The sequence below is a fragment of the Nuphar pumila genome, chromosome 3 (assembly GCF_984573655.1).
Source record: "Nuphar pumila chromosome 3, dmNupPumi1.hap1.1, whole genome shotgun sequence".
Classification (NCBI taxonomy): Eukaryota; Viridiplantae; Streptophyta; class Magnoliopsida; order Nymphaeales; family Nymphaeaceae; genus Nuphar; species Nuphar pumila.
The window spans coordinates 8116189-8142191 of NC_143251.1; the positions used below are offsets into that span (position 1 = coordinate 8116189).

A 26003-nucleotide genomic window follows, 5' to 3' on the forward strand; every position below is an offset into this window, starting at 1 on the left:
AAACCAGTTCACGTTTAGATCGATTCAGGTGCAAATTGCAAGTAACTGGTTGGGTCGGGTACAAAAATCAGTCAGATATAAACAGGTTCAGATTCTTTTTTTTTAACCCAAGAATAAATCCATTTATGAAGCAGGTATTGATTTCAGACCAGCCCCAAACCCATGGGTCTATCAAGATTGGGTTGGATTAGATCTAATTGGTTCAGGACATTGGTTTACATCTAGGGGACAAACGAGAAATCTAAACTAGGGTGGGCACAAATGCCAAGTAAAAAAACAAATCAAAACCATAAATCCTAACAAATATGATTCATAGATATGTTAATTGAAAAAGAACAATAAAACCCTTACAATTTTAACCAAATTAAGCATGCATTTATGAAATCATGTTTAATAATGATTGAAAAAAATACAAAATGCCTAATTAAATATTCATGTCATTTAAAAAAACCAAAATAAAAATTTTAAATCGTAACAAAAATCAAAGATTTAAGGATTTGATATACCATTGGGATTTGAACTTGCAAAGTTCCAACATAGGGTGATGTGCACTAACTGCTCTTGCCAAACAAGTGGAGCCCTCATTGGTAAATTAAACTAATTAAACATTCATGTTATTTAAAAAATAAACTAAATAAAAAACCTAAACCCTAATAAACATCATACATTATACTAATTAAAAAAACAAATAAAACCCTTAAAATCAAAATGTTCATGCTATTATCTATGATAATTGAAAAGAAAAAATAAAAGGACAAAAATGACCCTAAAGCCCTAATTAAACATTCATGTCATTTGAAAAAATCCAAATCAAATACCCTAATTCCTAAAAATTTCATAGATTTATGGTAATTGAAAGAAAAAAACTTAATATTCTAACCAAAATGGAGCATCCATTACATGCCTCATGCTAATTACAAAAATACAGAAAACCCTAATTAAATAACTATTTAGAAATTAAACTAAATAAAAAACCTAAACCCTAACAAACATCACACCTTACTAATTAAAAAAACAAATAAAATCCTTAAAATCAAAATCATGTTCAAAGAATAATTAAAAATGAGATAGAGAGAGAGCATAGTCACATAGACCTGATTCAATCGGCTCCAGTCCAATCCCAAGATCTGAATCCAAATTGGAGCTAGCCATCTTCGAGGTCCTGCATAGACCTGATCCAACACATCTAGATTCGTGCTCAGAATGATATAAGTTGTTGACTGTTAGTTGCAGGTATGCAAACAGGCTGAAGTTCACACATAGCCCGAACCCGATCTGAGCCATATTAATGGTTATGGGTCAGAATTGGATAGAGATGTGGTTGGGTTCTAGTTTAACTCTACCCTTCTTGTTTTTTTCTTGTTTTCTTCAACATTCGGGGATTAAACGACCTGGTCCTCGACCAGAGTTTACCCGTCGACTAAAACAATAACAATAACAATAAATCAATACGTTTGATCATAGTTACTGGAAGCGCGCTTCCTAAGCAGGAAGTGCAACTCTTGGGAAAACGAACTCGCTTCCTTACGGCTTTTCATTCGTTCTTATTATACGCTTGCACAGTAACTTCCAAAACGAATCCACGCTTCATATTACATCTTAATACTCGCCTCCTGCTTATGCTTTACCCATTGTTTTTCATATCCATTTAGTTTCCTATTAAACACGGGCTTGAATGTTTGGACATTTTATGATGTGTTAGGGCCTCATTCTCCAATCGGATGTGGAATTGTATGGTGAGGTCCGAGTTAGTCTCGGATCTAGATCCGAATCCGAATCCGAATCCGAATCCATATTTCAAAATCGGATTCAATATCGGGTTAAACCATATCCGATCCATATCCGACACGTTTTGCTACCCTAGTTAGTCGGCCTCTTTGGAGCCCTAGCCCACCGCTTCATCTCTTTCCGCATCACAGCTCGACGGCCACAGTGGTGTCCTCTCTCTCTCTCTCTCTCTGTAAGTTCGATCCCTTCTCCTCCATTTTATCGTTAGCTTGCTGTTGATATTCTGCGAGTTTCGGATCCATCTTATTTCACCTTCTCTGTGTAGTTTCTTGCTCTTCTGCTTCTCCTTATTCCTCTTCTCTTCTCTGCAATAGTGCCAATCTCAGTTGGTTGTTTATTGTGGGGAATAGGGTAGGGATCTTGAGGATTGCATTCGAGTTATTCTGATAAGGTTGGGTTTGTGAGGTTGGTTGGTGAAAGAGTAATCGATCTGAATCCGTGTGAGAATTGTCTGGGAGGGTTTGCGCTTATCTTGTTTCTCTTGTGCTTGTTCATCTTCACTTATGGCTGATGTTTACTGTAGAGAGTGTTTAGCCCTTTCTTCGGCGCGGTGTTCGTGTGATTTGAGGAACTTGGTACCTCCTATTTTTTCGTTGGTTGCTTTGTATTTGATCCTATCCATTGATGTACGCCGTGCTTGCCGATTTGATTCGGTCGCGTTACATCGAGATGTCGCGTTACATTGAGATTTTTCGATGGAAAATTTGGTGGATTGTTGTTCTACTTATGCACGTAGATGGTGGTAGAACTGTCGTTGTCTTTGGATTAAGCTCGTGCTCGAGCAGCTCAACTGGGTATTTGTAAACATACAGAGGGATCGTGAGTCTCCCACAAAGAGATTCAAATGCACTATGTAAATGTCCTTTAGGTATAAAAACAAACGCAGCGTTCACGAGTGAAACTTATTGCACAGAACTAGGGCAATGTTTAGTCGGACTCTAGTTATGTTATTGGAAAGATTTGATATCAGGTAAATATTGTTTGACCTATTGAAAAAAATGGTATGTTAGGGCTCAGATGTCTACCTGATGTACCCCGACATACCCTGTCCAGATAACAAGACAGTGGTTACATATATTCTGGCACTTGATATGAATATTCAAACGAGTGTCTGAGATGGCTAAACATGTCTTGACTTTCATGTTCAGTGTAAACAAGTAGTCACATATTCTAGTATGATTATCACATGTTCAATGTAAATTGGTATCAGGTAAATATTGTTTGACCTATTGAAAAAAATGGTATGTTAGGGCTCGGATGTCTACCTGATGTACCCGGACATACCCTGTCCGGATAACAGGACAATAGTCACATATATTCGGGCACTTGATATGAATATTCAAACAAGTGTGTGAGATGGCTAAACATGTCTTGACCTCATTTATGTTTGCGTCTTGGTTTTTTACTTGATCCACTTTTTACAGTGTTGTGTTCCTTGCTTTCAACGTGTTTCTTAATTATCATGGGTATTAGGTTGGTACGTTGTGCATGTCCATTTAGCATTGGCAGCTGAATGGGTATTTTGTTCTTTTCTCCTGTGTTCTAAAATTGATGCACTTGAACTTAAACCTATGTCACACGGATGCTCCATTTTGACTCTTGTTCCATATCCCCTTATATACAAGTTGTATCCATGTGCCATAAATTTAAACCATAGTCATCTGTATCATTAAAGGTAATTTCTCGGTGAGGGTATTTTTCGGAGAGATTTTCAAAAGTTGATAAATATCGGAAAAATCTTGGGAGTTTAAAAGGTTGAAAAAATATAAATAACAACAAAAAAGCTAAGAAAATAATAAGTTTTGCATTATTTTTCTTTCAAAAATATAAAGAAACACGTGTTAAAGGTTTTAAGATATAAAAGAAACAAAAAAATAGGAAATGCAAACTTAAAAAAAAAACAAATTTTCTCAAAAAATATCACAATATTATCACAATAATATTGCGATATTTTGAAAATATTGTGATATATTCCTGATATTATCACCTACCTTGAAATAGCCGATAATATCGCGACATTTTCAAAATATTGGCGATATTGGTGACAGTGATTTAAACCATTCTATCATTTCTTGGTCAACAGAGTCTTGCTAGTGAGGTTTGCTGTTTCATTCATCTAGCCTAACCTGTTACTTCTAACCTAATTTTGTGGATTATTATTTTTTATTTGATGCTTGGGCAGTGAATTGAGGTCATTACAATGGCATTGGGCATGATGAAGCCAATGAAACCTGGTTTGGAAGAACCACAAGAACAAGCTCATAGGATAAGAATTACTCTTTCTTCCAAAAGTGTAAAGAACCTTGAAAAAGGTATCAGATGGTTTTGTTTTGCTTTTATTGTTGTTAAGGAACTTCCATGTTCTGTTGTTTTCTGGAAATCAAAGGCAGGTGTTTTATTTCTTGGTTTGCTTACATCCACAGTTTGTGCTGACCTTGTCCGGGGTGCAAAGGACAAACGGCTTAAAGTTAAAGGACCAGTAAGGATGCCTACAAAAGTGTTGCATATAACTACTAGAAAGTCACCATGTGGTGAAGGTATACTTTTATTCTGAAGTTATCTCGCATATTGGAAAAAATTTCATCTCTTTGGCAGTTTCATGCAAAATAATTTAAAGACGTGGAAATATAAAAATCATTTTTATTGGACTTGTATATTATAAAGTTGTATGCTGCATTATAATTGAGGCTGCTATCTACAAGATAGCTACTTATATATAATGTAATGTAATGCATCATGCAAGAGCAAGTTAACGATAGTGCTATGTGCTATTAACTCCTTGGAGTTAATTATTATGAATCTGTTTTTTCCTGTTTTTATGGAGTAAAGTTGTAAGGGGTGTATTAGAACACTGCTCTAATTTATTTTTTGGATTTGAGTATGTTTTTTACCCTAATAATTTTATAGGTAGCCATACTACATGAATGTGCACATTGTTGGATATAAATGAAGGGTTGTATTCATGACCAACATTCGTGAAAGGTCATTGTTTACTGTTAAGAAACGCAATATTATGTATCTCAATTGCGGTAATTCCCAGTCATGTATTATGATATGTGTATGAGAGCAGTTATGTAATTAGATCCTCCATTATGTTGTTGGCGAAGTAAGAGGATCATATTGGTCCATGTTTAGGGTTGAAAAGAAGGGTTGACCCGTATATGTTGTATCTCTATTCTCTTTGTTCCTTGATGAATGCTTCTAGTTTTCTCTCCTTTCTTCTTGCTTCTTTGTATCTCCTTGCTTAGTTGAGAATTTGAGATCGAATATTTACAAAGTCACTGTGCAACAATTTGCAGAGGAAGAATATTCATTGCCTTGCTTTCCACAAGATGTGGAAGGAACATGCAATTGGAATTTGCTAAAAATTTGAAACGTACAATGAAACTTCAATGTTTAGGAGTTTGGTTTTGTGTTTTTAGCTCTTCTGTAAATTAAACTGGTGTTATTCAGTGTTTAGGAGTTTGGTTTTGTGCTTTTAGTTCTTCTGTTGATTAAATTGGAATCTTTTCCTTTTTCTGGGTTTTGCTCAGGTTTATGTTTCTTTCTCATATGTACTTCCCTGTTGACTGCGCACCTCCAGCCAGTCACAATTTTATATAACCAATTGGTTTTTCTCTTCAGATGAATTAATCAAAGATGTGATCATGTTAATATTTATTGTCTGACACCAGGTACTAATACTTGGGACCGGTTCGAGCTGCGAGTCCACAAAAGGGTCATTGACCTTGTAAGCTCATCAGAGGTTGTAAAGCAGATTACATCAATCACCATTGAACCTGGTGTAGAGGTTGAAGTGACGATTGCAGATCCATGAGCGATCAATTTTTATATTTTTCTTAGACTATATGAATTTAGTCAGGATTGAAGGATTTGAAGAGCGCCATTGTGGGGTTTCACTTTTTTTTTCTGCTAGTGAACTGACCTTCCAGTTGGAAATCTGAATTAGGAAGTTAGAGCTGTTGATTTTTGTATTTTAATAGTTTTCAGATTTGGCTACATTGATCTTTTATTTGGTTTTGGCGTTGGTAACTATTGGGCTGTAATTTCAAATCTAAGATTACTCCAAAAACTTGAAAGTAGTTGGTGCTGTTTGGACGTATTAGCCTTCTCTAAAGTGGGAATGAATCTATTCTCTTCAATTTGCATTTTGTTTGGAACTTTACCGCTATCCATGTGGACAACAAATTCTTTCTTTGGGGACTTACTTTGCTAATGGTGCATAAGAGGGATCAGTTTCATGTGAAACTTGACCAAGTTCATGAATTACAATGTTGTAATATTTTGAAAGAGACTCGTGTATTGCGCAAAGACTTCTCAAGGCCTAGAAGGGGTGGGGTGCTATAAAAAGATCTGGAAAAATTCAAAGATGTGCTGGAAAATGTGTTAATTAGGTTGGATGAGATGCATGGTTCCAAGGGCTGGGAAACATGATGAGCTGCTCATTGCTTGCTATTCAGCTTTCCAAGACCTGGTTGGCGAAAAAGAAGTGTTTGCTTCAACTAGGCTTGTGTATGCTCATTAACTAGTAATAAAAATATTTTTACATGTACTTTAATCATATAGTCTAAATGGTTTAAGTGTTTGGCTTATAAGTGTGGAGTTTAGATCCTATTGTTTACTGCTTTGAAACAATATATTTATTTTGTAAATAAGTAAATTCCAGCTTGGCTGTGTTGGTTTACAGTTTAAATTCTATTAGTTTCAGCTTTGAGAAAATGTATTTTTGTAAATAGGCCATCTCCAACTTGGCTTGGCTCAGATTCACCAAGAGCTTCAGCTTGGCACGACTCATCATAAAAATGAGCCGAGCTTGAACACCTTCTGTTGGATAGGTTCTACTCCATAACCAATCCTAACAGTCCCAGCCGAAGGTCTCAAAGAGCGCTGAGGACCACCCTTCAGCTTGTCTAACCAAAAGAAAACGTTAAATCAACCACAAATTAACCAGGCATGAAATGCTTGAATGAATCAGGTATGTTCTCATTTTAAGTAAGATTCTAGCTACAAGCCTACGTGTACTGTAATGCGCCTCTCCAGGTTACATGGAAACCATGTATGTAATGGTATGATCGGTGATTTGACATATGCAATAAAGAAGCCAATAAAATATTATTTTCAAATGCTACTAGATACGATTGAATACCTAAACCGCGTTTATTTCATTAATAATGTAAAGAAAAGGCTTTAAGAATGGTTATGAAATTTTAATATGAAAAATGACCGTACCTAATGTTTAAAATGCTGTGTTTTAAAAAAAGCTTTATAATTTACCAAATTTGTCAAATGAACAATTCTACAGGTTCTTACTTTTCTATGAAATCTTTTACCCTTTGTGAAGACTTTCATGGGTCATGTCACTAAAAGTTTGACCCAAGAAACTCGTCAACAAAATCACTGTTGCAATATTCCAAAAAGGATTGCAAAATTTTAAAACACTTGAGAAACCCGTGATGAGTATCGCAAGCCACGTTGCGAAAATTCTTAAAGTATTGCAAAAGTTCGCACCTTGAGAAATTTCAAAAGAGTATTGCATGAGGTATTGCGAAATTATGCAAAAACTTGTGAAAGTCCGATATTGCGAAATTATGACGAGTATTGCACTGGCATTGCAAGTTTTTTTCTTGTGAAATTCCATTTTATATAAATGATGCTTCGTTTCTCAATCCTTTATTTGCAGATGAATGTCTGATTTTCATAACCCTAGGGTTCTTGTGGTCTACAACCGTTTGTCCAGCAACATTCAGGTGAATAGTTTTTCACTATTGTTTTTTCGGTAAAAACATTTTTTTTGCCTTCAAAGTATAATGTCTAGGGGTGTACGTGAGCCATGAAATGGAGATTAAGGGCAAAATTTTGAGATGAGGCGGGGGTTAAGAGATTCTTCCCTGCATACTTCCCGGTCAACTGTCATCCCTATATATAATATATGAAGATAAAGAGTATCTTCATGTCTCATTTTGATGTAAATGCTCAAAAGTTATGATATAAGGATTAGTCCTATGACTCTTAATGACATCCATAAGCCAATTTGGCTAAAGTGGTTTAAACAAGTTTCTACTTTTAATTGACTCAACTGTTTGAGTGTGATTGTGTGAGTCACCTTATATGAGATTTAAGTTGTCTCTAGAGTACTCATGAAATGAGATACTATATAATACTCTTAATATATGCAACCTTTATATATTGATGACACATATGGTTACATGAAAGCAATGTGTGTGTGAATGAGCCTAAGATGTTCATAATGGGGACTAAGTTCAAAACTTAGCTACTTAGCTACTTAGTTTCTAAGTTGTTTTGAATCTCGTGCACACTAAGGGAAGGTTCAAACCCAAAAGGTTCGTTCAATACATATGACTTTCACAAATAGCTTCATGTTTTTGTTATTATAATTTTGACCCACATGGAGGATTGTTGTTGCTTTGTCTCAAAATTAGTGATTTTTTGAACCAAATTCTTTGGTAAAATAACTCTCTCTTTGCATAAGTTATTTGAAAAATGAGTTTTAGAAGAAAAGTTAACTTTATAAAATTTATTTAGTCCCACATTAAACATTTTTTAGAAACACATTGGATTTAAAGTGTGTAGCATTGACTTAGAGAGCATGACCCTCAAGGGGCTTGCCAATTGAACTTTAAACTTTAGACTTTGAATTTGGATTTGACTCGGCTTGTTTTGGTTCGGATTTTGGGCTTGACTTTGACCAATCTTTTTATCTCTCATTTTAGGAAAGTTTACCAACCAGTCAAGGGTTATTCTGAACCATAACTGAATGTACCACCTAGCACAAACGGCTAGTCCAACATTCTGGACGTTAGTGGGTGCATGCATGGCTTTAAGCGCCATAATGAGACATGTTAAATGTTGTGGTTAACGAACCTCTAAGAACTTGTTGACCAGTTGTTCAACCCCGGTCTATATATACCCTAAATGGTCCCTTAATCCATAGATAATGATTTGGTTGGTGTAGACATATTCTTCTTTTCACTCTTGTATCAAAGCTATTTTCTTTTTCTTTATGGGGTTGATCAAGGTAACCATGTAATGGTAGTCGTAATTGAGAAAAGCACGAGAGGTGCGTGTTTGGTTGTATCCCATAAGCAAAGTTGCAATACACTCTTTTACATATGATTTTTACTCGAGAGACAATTGTTGCTTATAAGAGAGCATCATAGTGCGCACCTCCAAGCCAATTGGTTCTTGGCATCTCCATGATCGCCCTTTGGATCGTGCAGAAATTTTCAACAGTCAGCAGAGTCTTGTCTCATGCTAAAGGCTCAGGATTGAATTCCCCTTATGTCGGGTTAAACCACCACGTTGGTGGTGGTTACCTACGATGTGGGTAACACTTCCCCACATGAATGCGTTCCTTCCGTTAAACCTGAAATCAGAGGGAACGGTTACTCAACCATTCCCATTTCGTGTTTATAAAAGGGTCTCATGAGCAACCCTTTGTATGAGCGCAATACAGAAATTACAAGAGGGGAAAAAGGTCGACTTACAGGTAGCATTCGGAGGTGGCTGCATACCGGCTAAGTTGAAGGAAACCTCCTCTCCGGCAAGCACAACTCCTTCAATGGCCGCCTCAGGTACGCTCTGGGTGTTTCTGTTTTCTGTTTGCTATGCAGGGCCACTGCTACAGGGATGCCGGAAGTCTGCGGCCTCGCCGGAAGAAAAACCCCGCCGGACTCAACATTGGGTTATGGGCCCACACCTCGCTTCCGCTGCGGGGTGTGCTCCGGTTTTGACCAGAAACGCAGGTCACCGTGGGGTGACCCTGCTGCTGGTCACCGGCGCCTGTCGCCGGCACCGGCGACTGTCGCCGTTGGGCGACAGTATATATATATATATATATATATATATATATATATATATATATATATATATATATATATATATATATATAAATACTTACCTCTGGTTTTTGGGGGTTTTTCCTCTCGGCGAGGATCTCGTCGGCGTCTTCTTCTTCATCCGCCATTAGGAGGCTGCGGGAGCTATCGCCGACGATTTTTTGAGTCGCCGGATTTCTGAAATCTTCTGCAGCATCGGTTTTGGCCGGCGGATGGATGCTTTTCGCCGGAGAAGGGCACCATCTGATGGCGACGTTGGTCGCCGGCGGATGACGATGTTGGTCTCCGGCGGACGGCGGCTTTGATCGACGGCAGGCGCCGACGTTGGTTGCCGGTAGGCGGCGGCAACACCCTGCATTTTTTGAAAAAGGGCGAAATGGGTTTTTGTAAACCCTAACTCGACCCTTTTTTTTTTTCGGGTCGGGTTCATTTTCTGAACCGGACCCGCCCACCCGAATTCGATCCATAAGGTGACCCTGATCGGATCAGGGATTCGGGTGGGGACCCGCTCGGGTCTGACCCGGATAAGGTAAACCCCGGGTCAGACCCGGATCCAGCGGTTACCGGGTCCGACCCGGATCCGGTTATTACCGGGTTCGGCCCGGATCCAATCCGAGCCGGGTTAGACCCGGATCCGGTTAGTATCGGGTCTGACCCAGATCCGGTATGTACCGGGTCTGACCTGGATCCGGTCTTAACCGGGTCTGACCTAGATCCGGTCTTGACCGGGTCTGACCCGGATCCGGATAACCCCGGGTCTGACCCGGATCCAGTTATCAGTCGGGTCTGACCCGGATCCAGAAGGGTCCTGGCACTATTTGGCCTGAACCGGATCAGGGACTGACTTAGTCCCCTTTCGGGACCGGTTCGGAGCCATTTTTGGCCGGTTTCTTCCAGTTTTTCACCGGTTCCGAGATGCTAAGACCATGTTTTCTTAAATATAAGAAAATACAGGGGTTTTGGCATACGGTTATAGGGTTTTAATGAACTTTTGTTCATATTTGACCCGGTTCATAAGGTTCAGAACCGGTTCGGACCCTTGGATGACCGGTTCGGGGTTGTTTCAGACCGGTTCAGAGTGCTTTAAGACCGGTTCGTGATACATATGACTGGTTCATTCAGTTTAGGAACCATTTCAAGAGTCATATGTCTGGTCCATTCGGTTTACGGACCATTTTAAGATATAATTTTGCATATTAGCATTAAGGATAGTTAGATGAATCAGTGTTTTCATATCACCAAAGTGACTGAATACACGTGAGTCATAAATGAATTTTATACTATCATACAGTTCCTAAGCCGATATGCACATTGTACTTATATTCATGAAACGATAGACGATCCAAATGTAGTTTTATCGTGTTTGGAATTTAAGTAGGGTAAAATAAGGTAAATGTGTCGAGATACATCACACATGTGTATCCAAAGATACCTTTTGTTGATGGTCTATCTTCACAAGAACCTTAGTTTTACCAAATATGGTCGGTAGGCAAAGTGGTTTCGCGTGTCGGAGCTCTTACTAAAGTAGGACTCTGATGACCCCCTTCACTCGCCTGGAAAGAAGCATATCAAGGGCCTTTATCATTTTGCTTTTTCCACTAAAGTTTTAGTCTCGTATAAATGCTTCCTGATACGTGTCTTTTGTCATGCAGTTTCTAGTTCTATGATTTTAGATGACTCTAGCTCTATACTTTTTCTAGATGGATCCAATTTTAGTGATTCGAAAGAAACTGTTACTTTTGCATTAGGGTATATGGATCTAGATCTGGCCCTAAGGATAGATGAACCCGCTGCCCTCACTGATCAGAGTACTGCTGATCAAAAGATTGCTTTTGAGAAGTGGGAGCGCTCGAATAGACTTAGCTTGTTGCTTTTGCAATCTAAAGTAGCTAAGAACATTCGAAGTGCTATCCCACAATGCAGAACAGTGAGGGAATTCATGAATGCCATTGAGGCACAGTTTGTGAGTTCAAACAAGGCCAGAGCCAGTACCCTGATGTCAAAACTGATATCTATGAAATATACTGGAGGGGGAAACATTCGCCAGCATATTTTGGAGATGAGAAACATAGCGTCTCAGTTGAATGACATGAAGCTCACTATCTCTGATTCTTTCCTAGTGCATTTAGTTTTAACGTCTTTACCCTTGGAATACGGACCTTTCAAAATCTCGTACAACACACATAATGATGAATGGACATTTAATGAACTCATATCCAAGTGTGTTGAAGAAGAAGAGAGGATGAAAGGTGAGAATGTGCAAAGTGCACATATGGCTTCTCATACGTCCAAGGTAGGACCAAGGAAGAATGCATTTAAGAGAAATGCTAGGAAGAAGCCAATTGGGGATAGGTCATCCAAAGACAAGCAATCTAACTCTGCTCCCATAAAGTGTTTCTTTTCCAAGAAGAAGGGACACATAAAGGCAGATTGCATAAAGTACAAGAAGTGGTTGGAAAAGAGAGGTAATTTGTCATTTGTTTCTCATGAATGTAATTTATTATAAATTCCTGAAAATAGCTGGTGGATTGATTATGGTGCTACTGTTCATATTTCCAACTGTCTACAGTTGTTCTTGAGCAGAAGAGAACCAACAATGCATGAAAAAAGCATCTATTCGGGAAACAAGATGCGTTCACATGTGAAGGGTGTTGGAACCTGCAGGATTACTCTGGATACGGGCGTAATTTTAGATCTTCATGTTATCTTTTATATTCTATCGTATAGTAGAAACTTAATTTCAATTTCAAAGTTGGATAAATTTGGATATTGTTTTAAGTTTGAAAATTCCAAATTGTTCATATTCAGAAATTCAATTGAAATTGGTTCTGCATCTATTTATGATGGTTTATATAGATTGAATGTGAAGATCCAAACTCAGGAGTCTTTGACTTCTGAATACGCATTGGTTGGAAATAAACGTAGCATGATAGATAATAAATCTTACATGCTTTGGCATCGAAGGTTGGGTCATATCTCTGAAAAGAGAATAAAGAGACCGGTAAATGAAGGGATCTTACAATCTCTAGATTTTACTGACAATGACCCATGTGTTGATTGCATAAAGGCTAAGCATACAAACACATATAAAGAGGGTGTCAAACGCAGTAGTGAGATATTAGAAATAGTCCATACGGATGTATGTGGACCATTTTTCCCCTGTTACACAGGCGAAAAATATTTCGTCACCTTTATTGATGACTATTCTCGGTATATGTATCTACTATCTCTACTTGATTTTCGAAAAATCTGATGTTTTTCAGATGTTTAAGGAATTTAAGAAAGAAGTAGAGAAACAAACCGATAAGGTTATTAAAATAGTCAGGTCTGATAGAGGTGGCGAATATTATGGTAGATTTACTGAGATGGGGCAAAGAGAAGGACCATTAGCGCGATTTCTTAAAGAAGAAGGCATTGTGCCTTAATATACCATGCCTGGTAGTGCCTATCAGAATAGTGTAGCTGAAAGGAGAAATCGTACGCTTAAAGAAATGGTCAGGGCTATGTTGAATTATTCAACACTTCCCATAAAGTTGTGGGGTGAAGCCTTAAGGACAACTATGCATATTTTGAATAAGGTTCCTACGAAATCTGTGCCTAAAACTCCTTACAAGTTGTGGACAGGTAGAAAACCATCACTGTCTTATATGCACATATGGGGATGTCCTGTAGAGGCTAAACTGTATAACCCCTACATTAAAGCATTTAATCCAAGAACAACCAGTGGATATTTCATTGGTTATCCAGAAAGATCAAAAGGGTACAAATTTTATTGCCCATCTCACTCACCACAGATTGTTGAAATGGATAAGGCTAAATTCCTAGAAGATGGTTCAATAGGATTAAGTGCACTTCAAAGCATTGGTTTTGAGGAAATACATGATCCAGTTTCATCACTTGTTAAGGAAAACATCGAAAGATACCACATTGTTATTCCTAATGATGGTGTGGTTGATCATTCGATTGTTAATGCACAAATCCAAAGTGAACCTATTGTGGACAATGCGGAAGAGCACGAACAGGATGATCAGGTTCAATCTGAGCCTGAGGAATGACCTGTTTGGAGATCCACAAGGATTAGGAGATCTGCCATACATTCTGATTATGTGGTGTACCTTCAGAAGCCTGGTGATTTCATAGATATGGATGATGACCCGTTGAATTTTATGGAAGCTGTTGAGAGCAAACAATCTTCGCACTGGATTGAAGCCATGAAAGAAGAGTTAGACTCTATGGCTAAAAATCAAGTGTGGGATCTTGTCACGTTACCTAAAGGAGTAAAGCCCGTAGGGTGTAAATGGGTCTTTAAGACTAAGAAGGACTCCAAAGGTAACATAGAGAGACATAAAGCAAGATTGGTTGCTAAAGGATTCACCCAGATGGAGGGTATTGACTATAATGAGACATTCTCTCTTGTCTCAACTAAAAAGTCAATGAGGATTATTCTGGCCCTCGTAGCTCATTATGACTTAGAGCTACATCAGATGGATGTGAAAACAGCGTTCCTCAATGGGGATCTGAATGAAGAGGTATACATGGAACAATCTCTTGGTTTCTCTGAAAATGATCATTTGGATTGTAAGCTTAACAAATCAATATATGGACTTAAACAGGCCTCCCGACAATGGTATATTAAATTTTCCCAAGTCATTGTGACTTTCGGGTTTACAGAAAACATTATTAATCAATGTATATACCTTAAGGAAAGTGGGAGTAAGTTCATTATATTGATGTTGTATGTGGATGACATTTTACTTGCAACCAACGATATAAAGTTGCTTTTAGAGATAAAACAGTTTCTTGCATCACATTTTGATATGAAAGATATGGGTGAGGCTGCTTACGTTCTTGGCATTGAGATTCGTCGAGACCGAGCAAAAGGTTTTCTAGGCCTTTCCCAAAGATCCTATATAGAAAAGGTGTTAAAGCGATATGGGATGGAGAATTGTTCTCCTACTTCTACACCCATATCAAAAGGTGACAAGCTGAGCCTAAAGGATTATTCACAGAACGATATTGACAAAGCACAGATGAGTGTTTATCCATATGCATCAGTTGTTGGCAGCTTGCAGTATGCGCAAACATCTTCTCGACCAGATATTTCTTTTGCAGTAGGGGTACTTGGCAGATTTCAGTCTAATCCAGGTTTACCCCATTGGAAGGCTGCCAAGAAAGTCTTGCGGTACTTGCAAGGGACAAAAGACTATATGTTAACGTATCATAAAGTTGATCACCTCGAAGTCATTGGCTACTCAGATGCGGATTTAGGAGGATGCCTTGATAGTAGAAAGTCTACTACTGGGTACGTCTTCTTACTTGCTGGGGGAGCGATCTCTTGGAGGAGTGGAAAGCAGACGACCACTGTTACCCACACCATGGAGGCAGAATTCATTGCATTGTATGAGACTACTTCGTAGGCTATATGGTTAAAAAACTTCATATCACAGTTAATGGTGGTCGATTCCATTGGGAAGCCACTGAAGGTCTACTGTGATAATGAAGTTGCGGTGTCCTTTTCGAACAACAACAAAAGTACTACGTCATGCAAGCATATGGAATTGAAGTATTTTGTTGTTAAAGAAAGGACGGAGAATCATTTAGTGCATATTATCAATATTGGTACCAAAGAGATGATCGTTGATCCTCTTACTAAAGGGCTAGCACCGGGATTATATCCCTAACATGTAATGAGGATGAGATTGTTAAACTCTTTTTGACATATGCATATAAATAAAGTGATCACTTTCAGTCTTTTGATTCTCATTATGGTTGTTGTTAATCTCATAAGGATTAGAGATTCAACTAAGGACCTTTACAATAGAATATAAAGGCCATTCTATTTATCAAGTCATTCTCACAAGGTTTTCTGATTAAAGGGTTTATCGTCGAAACAAGTGGGAGAATGTTGGGTTAAACCACCACGTTGGTGGTGGTTACCCACGATGTGGGTAACACTTCCCCACATGAATGCGTTCCTTCCGTTAAACCTGAAATCAGAGGGAACGGTTACTCAACCGTTCCCATTTCGTGTTTATAAAAGGGTCTCATGAGCAACCCTTTGTATGAGCGCAATACAGAAATTACAAGAGGAGAAAAAGGTCGACTTACAGGTAGCATTCGGAGGTGGTTGCATACCGGCTAAGTTGAAGGAAACCTCCTCTCCGGCAAGCACAACTCCTTCAATGGCCGCCTCAGGTACGCCCTGGGTGTTTCTGTTTTCTGTTTGCTATGCAGGGCCACTGCTACAGGGATGCCGGAAGTCTGCGGCCTCGCCGGAAGAAAAACCCCGCCGGACTCAACACCTTATGCATACAGGCCATCGTTATTTTATCATGCTGGGGCGCATAAGGCTGGGTGGTTGTGTCCTCTACCTGAGTTTTCCCTTGCAGGTAGGCAGGCTCATTAAGTGACCCGGTTCTGGATGAGGGATTTGTTTCATCATAAAAAAAAAAAAAAAAATTCAACACAGAAAGGTGCATCGTTGCCATGCCTGGTGCCTAAGTTGGTGACATCTGTTGCCGATCATTCCAATGCTTATTATTCAGACTGTGTATACTATACCTAGGACGCACGGTAGCAGTTATTTATGCTTGAAAATCCTATACTAGCAGCACCCGAGGCAAAACTTTGGCTAGAACATCTTTTTTTTTTCGACATAGAAAGTTGGGGTTAGGAAGACCCCTAACTGTTTATTGAAATGATAACATATTTAAAATAGAGGAATCCATGCTTAATTCAAATGAGACCAGTGTCTGTCGTCGTTAGTGGTAGCCATGATAGCAAGAGATTTTGCTTCTCCATTATGCTCCTTGGGAATAAACAGAACTACAACCCGATAAAAATGATATAAACATTGAGTGATCTGCTCCATGAAACCATTCACGCTTCATCATCCTTCCAAACTTTGCTATATTTTCAGCAAAAGGAATTGCACCAAAAACTTCAAAATTCTCAGGCTTGTTTTCTTTGATTAAGATATAATTTGAAAGTGTAGGTTAGTTCCCTTCTCCTTGCATGTTTGTTCCCCATGAGTAATCTCATGCCCATTTGTAAACTTGAAAAGCTCACGGATAATCAAGCAATATTCATGCTGTAGGAATTTCATGAAAATGTGCATAGACTGGCATAAAAGGGTTTCACAGAGGAGAGGTTAAAACATTTTAACTCACGAATGAGATTTCTTAGCCATTTTCTTTAACTTGATTTTTGGTCAAGGATTTGCAATGAGCTAATGCTGTCACGCCGTTTAGTTAGACAATGGCAAGTGGAACTCATCTCTTGTGCAATGACACAACAATGACGAACACATGTTTTAAAAGATCAACATTAAGCCTGTGGACCTTAGCAGATGTGGTCCTAGGAAGCTTTATCACGTCTTTCTAGATAACCTTTTGGAGTTTCTGGTGATTTACTCTTTTAGGACATGTCTGCAATGTTGGTGATTCTTAAATTTTCTCAAGATCCTGTGATTATAAATCACAATCTCAACACTTTTGCCTTGAATCTTGTGAAGGTTGGTCATCCACAATCACAGCTTCCGCTTTCTCAGCTGTGACTGTTCATCCCCTCTTGTGACCAAAGCAAACATGCCCTTAGAACAAGAAAGTTGTAATACATGCATTTAGATCACTCAATTATTCATACAACAAGCTGTATGATAATTACTGTTGGTCAAGTATATCAAATCAGAGCCGCATAAAATCAAAACCCGGTAATCAACAAACTGATTGGAACTCTTCATAATTCTAATAATAAATCTATAATAACTGGTTTGAAGCTAGATCCCGAGTGCTTGCCCACATGGTCTCGTGCTCGTGGATAGGGACATATCCCCCTACCCCGAGTTTGAGTCCCCATGGGAGCACCTCCTTCTGCAAGGCGAAGCAGAAGGCTCCCTGGGTCGAGAAGGGCATGGTTTTATGCCACTGGTTAGCTGCCACAGTTATGGCAGGTAAAGTCCAGTGTGACCAGGTATCTTATGTTAGGGAACGACCCTTTGACCTACAGATGGATCAAAGAAACATACACAGAAAAGCAAAAGAAAAAAAAATAATACACGAAAACAAAGATTTTTCGTGGTTCCACAAGAATTGCCTAAGTCTAGGATAACATTGAGCCTATTTCTGTTATTGATTGAGATACACAATATGGATGGAGGAGGATGCCTCCTTAAATAAGAAGAGTCTATGAATTTTACATGGAGTCTAGTAGTGTTGCGGGATATAACAAGGAGTCTAGTAGTGTTGCGGGATACAACAAGGAGTCTAGGACAAAATTACATAAATACCCTAAAAATCACCTCCAGGCTAATGCCCTCCTCAACCTCCCACTTTATGGGCAGGAAACCCAACCCCTGCAACCATCAGAACTTACTGCGAAGTTGGATTCACGAAAAATAGAGATTTATATCCTGGTAGAAAGCATGCTCCACACTCCTTCAACATCTTATTACGGGGACAGTCCAAAAAAAAAAAGGTTTGAACCAACTACCTAGAATTAGCATAAATTGAACATGCATTTTCCCTAGGTTATCATAAACTAATATATATATAACCAATTCATCTTTTTCTACAAATCATGGATCTTAGTGCGTGCCCGAAATCATGCCAAGGATTCTTTCTAGACATTGACAACTCCATGCTTAGAACGCCATCCGTCATAGAAGTTCTTCCGCATCACAATTTTTTTTTTTTTTATGATTTCTTTGATGCCTGTCATTAACGATTCATATTTCCCAATCTCGTCTACTCTAATTTCCCTTAACTAGTCTAGTTCCTTGAGCAATTGTCTTCTATGCTCATCTCAAATTCACTTTTTAGGCAGCACACGGAAAGTTGGTTTTGAGCTTTCCACAGATCTAATAAATTATTGCTCCTTGCTAGCAAAGGCCACCGTCAAATAAGCATAAACAGGTGAGACAAAAAAAGTTCATGGATTGCTTCAATAATTTTACAGTTCTTTCCTTCTTTTGTCATGACAGAAGGATATACATATGCTAATAGATCATTCATTCAAACACCTAGTTGAGCATGTGCGCGCCTTTGTTGGCATAATGTCTTGCTCGTGTTTCCTTCTTATCAAAAGTAGATGGCCAACATATAATTGACACGAGCACGTGGTTGCTGATGGTGTGACTGGTTACAAAACTATAGGACTATAGTGCACCAAATGGTGATTGGCGTCCTCTCTTATAAGATTCTCATCCAATTCCATATCTTCGAGCTCAGTTAGGTTTCATATGTTAAGAATTTTGGGGCCCAGTTAGGAATATATAATATCAGATAGGAAAAGAGGGCATGTTCTCTCCTTTAAGTTTTTTGGATTTTCTGCTGACTTGGTATAAAGGCCAAAGAGCTGCTGCCTAATCAACTTTCTGTTCGCATATTCTTATTTGTTTATATAAGAGCATAAATGTGCACTAACTTACATAATAGATTTGTGAAATTTGTCAGAATATAAGACTTCAAGGCACAGATTTACATGGCAGTTTATTTATGCTTCTTCCAAGCAAAACCCATCATAAATGATCACTTCTTTGTTAATATTTTATAAATAACACTGCTCTATCTTATTCCATTGTGACCATCAGAATCATTATAAAACCATTCACTTTGATTATAAAACTCTCTCTCTCTCTCTCTCTCTCTCTCTCTCTCTCTCTCTCTCTCTCTCCACCAAATTGACATAAAAAAGAGTAAGTCGAGATTGGAGCCCTCGCTGGGTGAACCTGAAAGAAATGCATTGGATCTTACTCTTCGATTCATCAGGACCTAAGCCAATAAGAGCTTAATAAAACTGGCCAACCATCCATGCAAGCATTCACTAAATTTAAATACGGGTAAAGTCAAGCACAAAGTTACCAACATATTTTATATTTGAACCAGACAATTTGAAACCAGAAATCGATATCACTCGATCAGTTTTAGATATATTTTACTTTCTTTTTCTAAAGCTCCATTCCCCTTTCATTTATAAAATCTCACCTGGGTAGCTTCACCAACTTATTAATATTATAACTGCATCTTTCTTTGACCCGTAAACTAGAAATATCAAAGCTATACGGTACACCAATCGTAAATGGTGATGATAATGACAGTGAAAGATTAAAAAAATACAGCCCTATATATCATTCATAGGCCTAATGGACAACTCACATTGTCAACCAAACTAGTCCCACCTAGTCAGGAATCATGAGATATTTCAATGGAAAAATCTAGCCATTGCATCATATATTTATATTGTAAGTAACGTTGATCTCTGCATTCACACGCAACAATTTCTGTGAGTTTTTTTGCTACATGCATTTCATAAGCTGGGTCTGCAGAGATGGCCGTAGTCACGTCAGACTGCGTGCCCATTTTTCATCAAGGGGTGAGAGAGAAAAAGGAGACTTTGGGACCAAGAGAGTGATTAAAAAACAATGGAGCAGAAAGGATTACGTGAAGCAAGCAAAAAGGGCGTATTTGACTAAAAGCTTTTAGTCCAGACTACAGAGTCCAGATGTAGCAAAAAAAAGTAGCCCTTTTTTATGAATCCTAGAGATCGCAAAGAGGATGATTAAAAGGTAGCAGCACTCTGTATATAATAATGGTAGAAGTTTCTGGTGAGGAGCAGTAGGCACATTGTTCTAAAACCCAAATTAGTCAAAAACTTTTTGCACCCTCCCAGTAGCATATGCCCTTCTGACGTGCTTGTTACTTTGCTCAGAAAATTCCATTGAGTCCCACCTTTCATCTGATGTTGTAAAAACTGAAAAGGGTCCATTTTTTCTGAAGCGACATTTCAGGATAACTTTGCAATGAAACTGTCAAGTGAAGACCTCAGTAGCAGTTAAGGTTAACTACGAATTATGTATAAGAAAATTATTAAGCTGCCCTTATTGCATAATAAACAGGCAAACTACAGCTTTCTAAACCACACGTTAAACATTAAAAACCGTTATTTTCTATGTATCTTAACCATGAAGTTAACTTCATATCTTTATTTGACAGTTCAGTGAAATGTTTGGGTCTTGATGTCCTTTTCTGAAAAATGACTCCTTTTGAAATATTGGGCAAATGATCGGTCTCTAAATGGAAATTTATTTTATATTTTTTATCATCTATCTGTTCAAGGTTGGCTACCTCACAACTTGTAGCCTTTACATGATTAGCTAACTGAGAGAGAGAGAGAGAGAGAGAGGTGGTACTTCAAAACATGGCACTTGCAGGTGTTCCTCACATATTCTAAGACTGTATATTTGATTATTGTTGCTTATTTAGATGAAAATATGCTTCAAATCTAAGTAATTTTGCCAAAAAGATTTTCAAAACTCATGATTCACCGAATCCTTCTCTGGCATGAGCCCGCCTCAGGAGATCTAAAATATAAATCTACATAATATCTCAGACAAATCATGATTCTCGATTTTCAAAACTCTTGTAATATATATGAAATTTTTATATAAGAAAATTCTCTTTGTGTGTGTGAGAGAGAGAGAGAGACTCCATTATCGTGAAGAAGTGGGTGGTGGGTTTGAAAGTATGGTAATACAATTTCAATGGATCTTTTAAAGAATGTATCGTATATAAGCCGGACAAAATGTATCAAAAAAAATACAAAGGAAAAACTTGGCCTTTTTTACTTTCCTCACAAGCTAGTTTCTGTTTTTCGCAACTCGTTGCTGGGAGAGTTCTGCAAGATGTGAGCCTGCGGGAATAAACATTACACACTCAGAGAGAGAGAGAAAGCAAAATGGAAACACACACGAAAAGAAAGGTGCATATAAAAAGAATAAAAAAGGTCTTGTTTTCTGGACCAAACAATCCCAAGTGCCCAAGAACAAGTTTTCTTCGTCACCAAGATCGCTCTGAAGCAATAAACATCATAAATTTTGTAGTATGACCAACGAACCCCTCAGTAACAGCTGGACCACTCCACTCGTTGACTAAAGATCCTCCAACTCAAAGCTACCAGGTTGTGGAAATAAGCGATTTCGTGGTCATTTCAACTGTTCTTTAATGAACATAAAGATGATTAGGTGCAAAGCAATCAGTAAAAACCAACCCCAATTCGACATCAAAGGAAAGCTGATAACTATAGATGGAAGGAATCCAAACTATTCTTCACTCAACAACCTAAACAGAAGAAAAGAAGAAGAAAGCATACGCAAATATTTCTCATAAAATCAAGACAAAATTCCAAACTGAACTCATGAAGAAAAAAAAAGAACTAAAGAAGATTCACACAAACGTTTGATTTATGGGAAGTGTTTTTGATGTGGGAACTGGGTTCCTTTCACACCAGCATTTTGCCTTGAGAAAATCAAACAACCATCGATTCACACAGGGAACAAGAAGACCTTGATTTCTTGAAATCTGCAGAAACTAGTCTAATTCTGCCAGAATCCAGCTTATTTAGAAACCACTTTCAATGCATCCCAGAAAATGGTGGTCGGAATTAAGATGATAAACAAGTTAAGAAGAAGCAATTTAATTTCCAAAACCCACAGGCAAAAAAAAATATCCTTCAAAGCCTAGCAAAGGGTATGATCATAGCTTCTTTCTTGTGTGTGTGTGTGTTAGAGAGAGAGAGAGAGGGAGGACTTTGTTCCTCCTTACCGGGAAACAATGGAAATGTGATCAATTCCAGTGACCGTCCCCATCGACAACCGGCGAGACGATCCCAAAGCTTCATGAGGACAAGCCAGTGCTTCCACCACCAACACTGCTGCTACTGCAAGGTTTCCTCTCCTCCTCACCTCCAAACCTTTGTTGTTGCTGGTGGTGGTGATGATGAGCCTGAAGTGGGCTTATGAACCCTGATGACGGTGGGGATGCCGATGATAAAGCGAATGCATTAAACCCTAATCCACCACCACCGCCTCCACTAGCAGCACCAGTTGCACCCACACCTTGTTCATACCCTGCACCACCAAACCTCCCAAGATCGCCTTGATCGTAATTCCGCATCAACTCTTGCTGCTCCCTCGCTGCCATAGCCACCGCAACGGCCATCTGCTGTGACTCCAGGAGCTGCTGCTGCTGCTGCTCCCTGTACAGCTGCTCCCTTGATGCTGTGCCGGGTAACCCCATGCTGATGCCCATGGGGGTGGCCGTGGTAGAGGCATGGTGGTGGTGGTGCTGCTGGTACTGCTGCTGGTGGTGGGCAGCAACCGCTGCCGCCTGGAGGAAGGAAGGTGGGATCGGGCCAGGGATGCCAGCAGCAGCCATGTAGCGGGAGAGCTCGGTGCGGGCGGAGAGGAGGTCGGCCTGAAGCTGCTTGAGCTGGTGCTGCAAGAGGGAGATGACTCCGACGCAGCCGTAGACAGGGTCACTGAGGCGAGCATCGGCCTCGTAGGCGAGGGAGTTCACGGCGTCCTCCCGCCGGCTAGGGGGGAGCTCATTGAGGAGTTTGCTCACGTTGCTGGCGCCGAACACCTTGTGGACATTGGCGAACTTCTGAGGGCTATCGGGTGGGAAATAGGGAGCGAAGACGCACTCGGGCGTGCACTTTCTCCTCAAGAACTTGCACGCCGCGCAGGGGGAATTCGAAGACGACGCCATCGCTCTCGCTATTCCCCACCCCAACAAAGGAAAATAAGGAAATAATATGAGAGAGATCAAATAGCTAACCGACGATTTCACCATTCCTTTGACAGCCATCGTTTTCCTATTATTCGTTGCATTGAAAAAAGTTAGGGCTTAGACCCCGTTTTGGAAAGCGAGTAAGTGGGGATGATCCCCACTTAGCAAAATGCCAAAGAATCTAAAGTTCCTATATTGATCGATGGGTCGAGATGAGGCCATCATCCCCCATCACACAAATGTAACGTTTTTCAACGTTATCGGTCAGTATTAAAACCAAGAACGACGTTCAAGTTCAAAAGAAGGGAAAAAAAAATAAACCAATAAAAAGATCTATCTTCTCATCTTTTGGGGTTCAATCAGGTGGATGCACGAAGAATACCTACAGCAAATTAGAACCCCAAGAAAATAAAAGAAAACCACCAACATCAAAAATCTAAAAGAGAGAATAAAGATCAGGATGGCAAACTAGATGTAGCTAGAAAAATTAAATAAGAAAAACATGAAATGTGGGGTGGACAACTTACATACGCCGACGATGGCAATGGTGTTATTAATCGATTCCCCTAAAAGATGCGCTCCACCTCCCTCCCGTACCTGTAAATCGACGATGGGTGCTCGGTAACACGTTGAAAGGATTAGAAACAATTGCCAGCTTTGGGTAGTTTTTTTTTCATCTAAAAATCAAGAATTAGGGCATCACTTCCAGAGAGAGAGAAGCTTTGTTTTGTTCTAATGAAATAAACAACTTAGGGTTGTGTACAGAGGAGAAACCAGAGAGAGAGAGCGAGAGAGTTTGGTCTAAGGAAAGAAGTTTTGGGATGTGTAGAAGAAGAAACCAGAGAGAGAGAGAGAGAGAGAGAGAGAGAGAGAGAGAGAGAGATCTTCCCGCTTTTGATGGGATCTTTTCTGTTCAAGTGACGAGGGATTTATTACCCGGCAGCCCATTCAATGGTGAAATTAAGGTGGGCCCTACCGTTCACTCACCGTGCTCGGACCTGGGCCCTACCAGTCAAACCAAACCGAGTCCACGACCCACTCGAGTGGGCTCGTCTTATAAGGAACCTGCTAAACTCACCCTTTTGAACGAGTCCCGAATAAGGGGACACGTCGGGAACGGTGGTGGTGGGGAAGTGGGGGCAACTTTTCCCAAGGCCCTTTTCCGTTGGATCTGAGGTCACCATCACTGTGTGGCGTCAAATCGTCAGCTGCAAGTGAAGAAAGCTTGGAGTTTGGGTGGGCGTGACGCTTGCGAGTGTCAGATGCCTAGTCCTTGTTTCCTGTAGTGGGCCCCCACGAACCTTCCCTCCCCTGCCCAGGTGGTGGGCCCATCATAGGGGGGGACAAAATGGAGGGAAGGGTGCCCCTCTCTGACCCTCCCCTCCCCTCTCTGTGTGCGGGTGGTATCTTTAGTGCACCTGTGGACCATTTCATTAATGTCTCTTTCGTGTACCTCGTTGGTCTAAGCCCAATGACCATAACTAAATGATAGTTCCTGTTTCGAGTGTATCCTATTGAGGTTGATGACGATTTTTTGCCCTCTTCACAGTGAAATGGATATAGAAAGTATACACATGAGAGTCCCCCTATGTGGTTAAGTTTGATATTTTATGTTAGAATATCAAATTAGCACTATGTGGTCATAGTCTTATCCTATGTTATTACTTGGTGTGGTTAGTTGTTTTTTATGGTTAAGTACTGACCATTAGTGGTATAGAAGTATGATTCATTTCTTGTTTGAGATGTGTGGCAACGCGATAATGACCCCCTTGAGTTCAATTGTGCCATTTGGACCTAACCTAATCACATGGATCTCATGTTAGATCCCATGTTTTAGAACCCAAAGCAAGCCAACAAGAGTCACATTCACCCAACTAAAAGAGTGGTCGATGTGGAGTATGATCCAAAGCAAGTTAGGATATGCACGACATAGACTTGTTCGAATTTAATCAATACTGATGGGGTCGACCTACCGATGGATCGAAGAAACAATCACGAAAAAGAAAAAAGAAGAAAAAAAATAACTATGCAGGAAAACAAAGATTTTACGTGATTCGGCAAAAATTACTTAGGTTCACAAACACACTGAGTCTTTTTCTCTATTTGATTGAGGTACATAATAAAGAAAAGGATGCCTCTTTAAATAGGAGTGTACAAATTTTACATAAAATCTACTAGTGTTATTAGATACAACAAGTATAAGGTAAAAATTATAGAATTACCCTAAAAAAATTTGCCTCATGACTAATGCCCCTGAACTACCATCTTACGGGCAGAGAACCAACTCCCTGCAACCATAGTGACAAATATCATGAGATTTATGAAAATCTTGTGATAATATCATGAGAAATTGCCTCAAAGTTTAAAATGGTAATTTCTCGCGAGATTTTCAAAATATCATGAGATTTATCAAAAACATAAACACCGTGATATTTATGTTTTAAATAGCTATTTATCATGAAAAGACTGTGTTTTTTATTTGTGAATAATTTTTATTAGTATTTTCTTATAAAAATTATTTGTTATATTTTTAATTTATTTTTTTTATTGTTGAGATTTTGCCAAAAAATGTGAGATTTATGATTTTTTTTCAAATTCTTGAGAGTTTTTTAAAAGCGATATTTTGTCGTTTTTAACTTTTGTCACTATGCCTGCAACCTTCTGCCAACTTACCGCAAAGTTGGATTTGCAGAAATTAGGAATTTATATCTAAAAAACAGGCTCTACACTCTAACAACTACATCTAATGAAAAAAAACGACGATTAGTTAAAATAGAAATTGCGCCCAACATCT

At 39.1% G+C, this 26003-nt stretch overlaps 1 protein-coding gene and 1 pseudogene across 1 annotated transcript; one reads left to right on the top strand and one right to left on the bottom strand.

Moving 5' to 3' along the window:
- The first annotated feature begins 1895 nt into the window (after nucleotides 1-1895).
- LOC149841838 (small ribosomal subunit protein uS10y-like) lies at nucleotides 1896-5893 on the top strand. The gene is made up of 4 exons (XM_090001183.1): nucleotides 1896-1960; nucleotides 3971-4100; nucleotides 4212-4325; nucleotides 5463-5893. Exons 2-4 carry the CDS (start codon nucleotides 3989-3991, stop codon nucleotides 5603-5605), a joined length of 369 nt encoding a protein of 122 aa, XP_089857309.1. The 5' UTR covers nucleotides 1896-1960; nucleotides 3971-3988; the 3' UTR covers nucleotides 5606-5893.
- A 16648-nt stretch (nucleotides 5894-22541) lies between these two features.
- LOC149841839 (LOB domain-containing protein 25 pseudogene) lies at nucleotides 22542-23365 on the bottom strand (annotated as a pseudogene).
- Nucleotides 23366-26003: the final 2638 nt, after the last annotated feature.

Excerpts from the sequence above, each read along its gene's own strand:
- LOC149841838 (XM_090001183.1), top strand. The coding sequence starts at position 3,989 with ATGGCATTGGGCATGATGAAGCCAATGAAACCTGGTTTGGAAGAACCA. Across the intron at positions 4,101-4,211 it reads TGTAAAGAACCTTGAAAAAG|TTTGTGCTGACCTTGTCCGG; the intron begins GTATCAGATGGT and ends TTACATCCACAG. Across the intron at positions 4,326-5,462 it reads AAAGTCACCATGTGGTGAAG|GTACTAATACTTGGGACCGG; the intron begins GTATACTTTTAT and ends GTCTGACACCAG.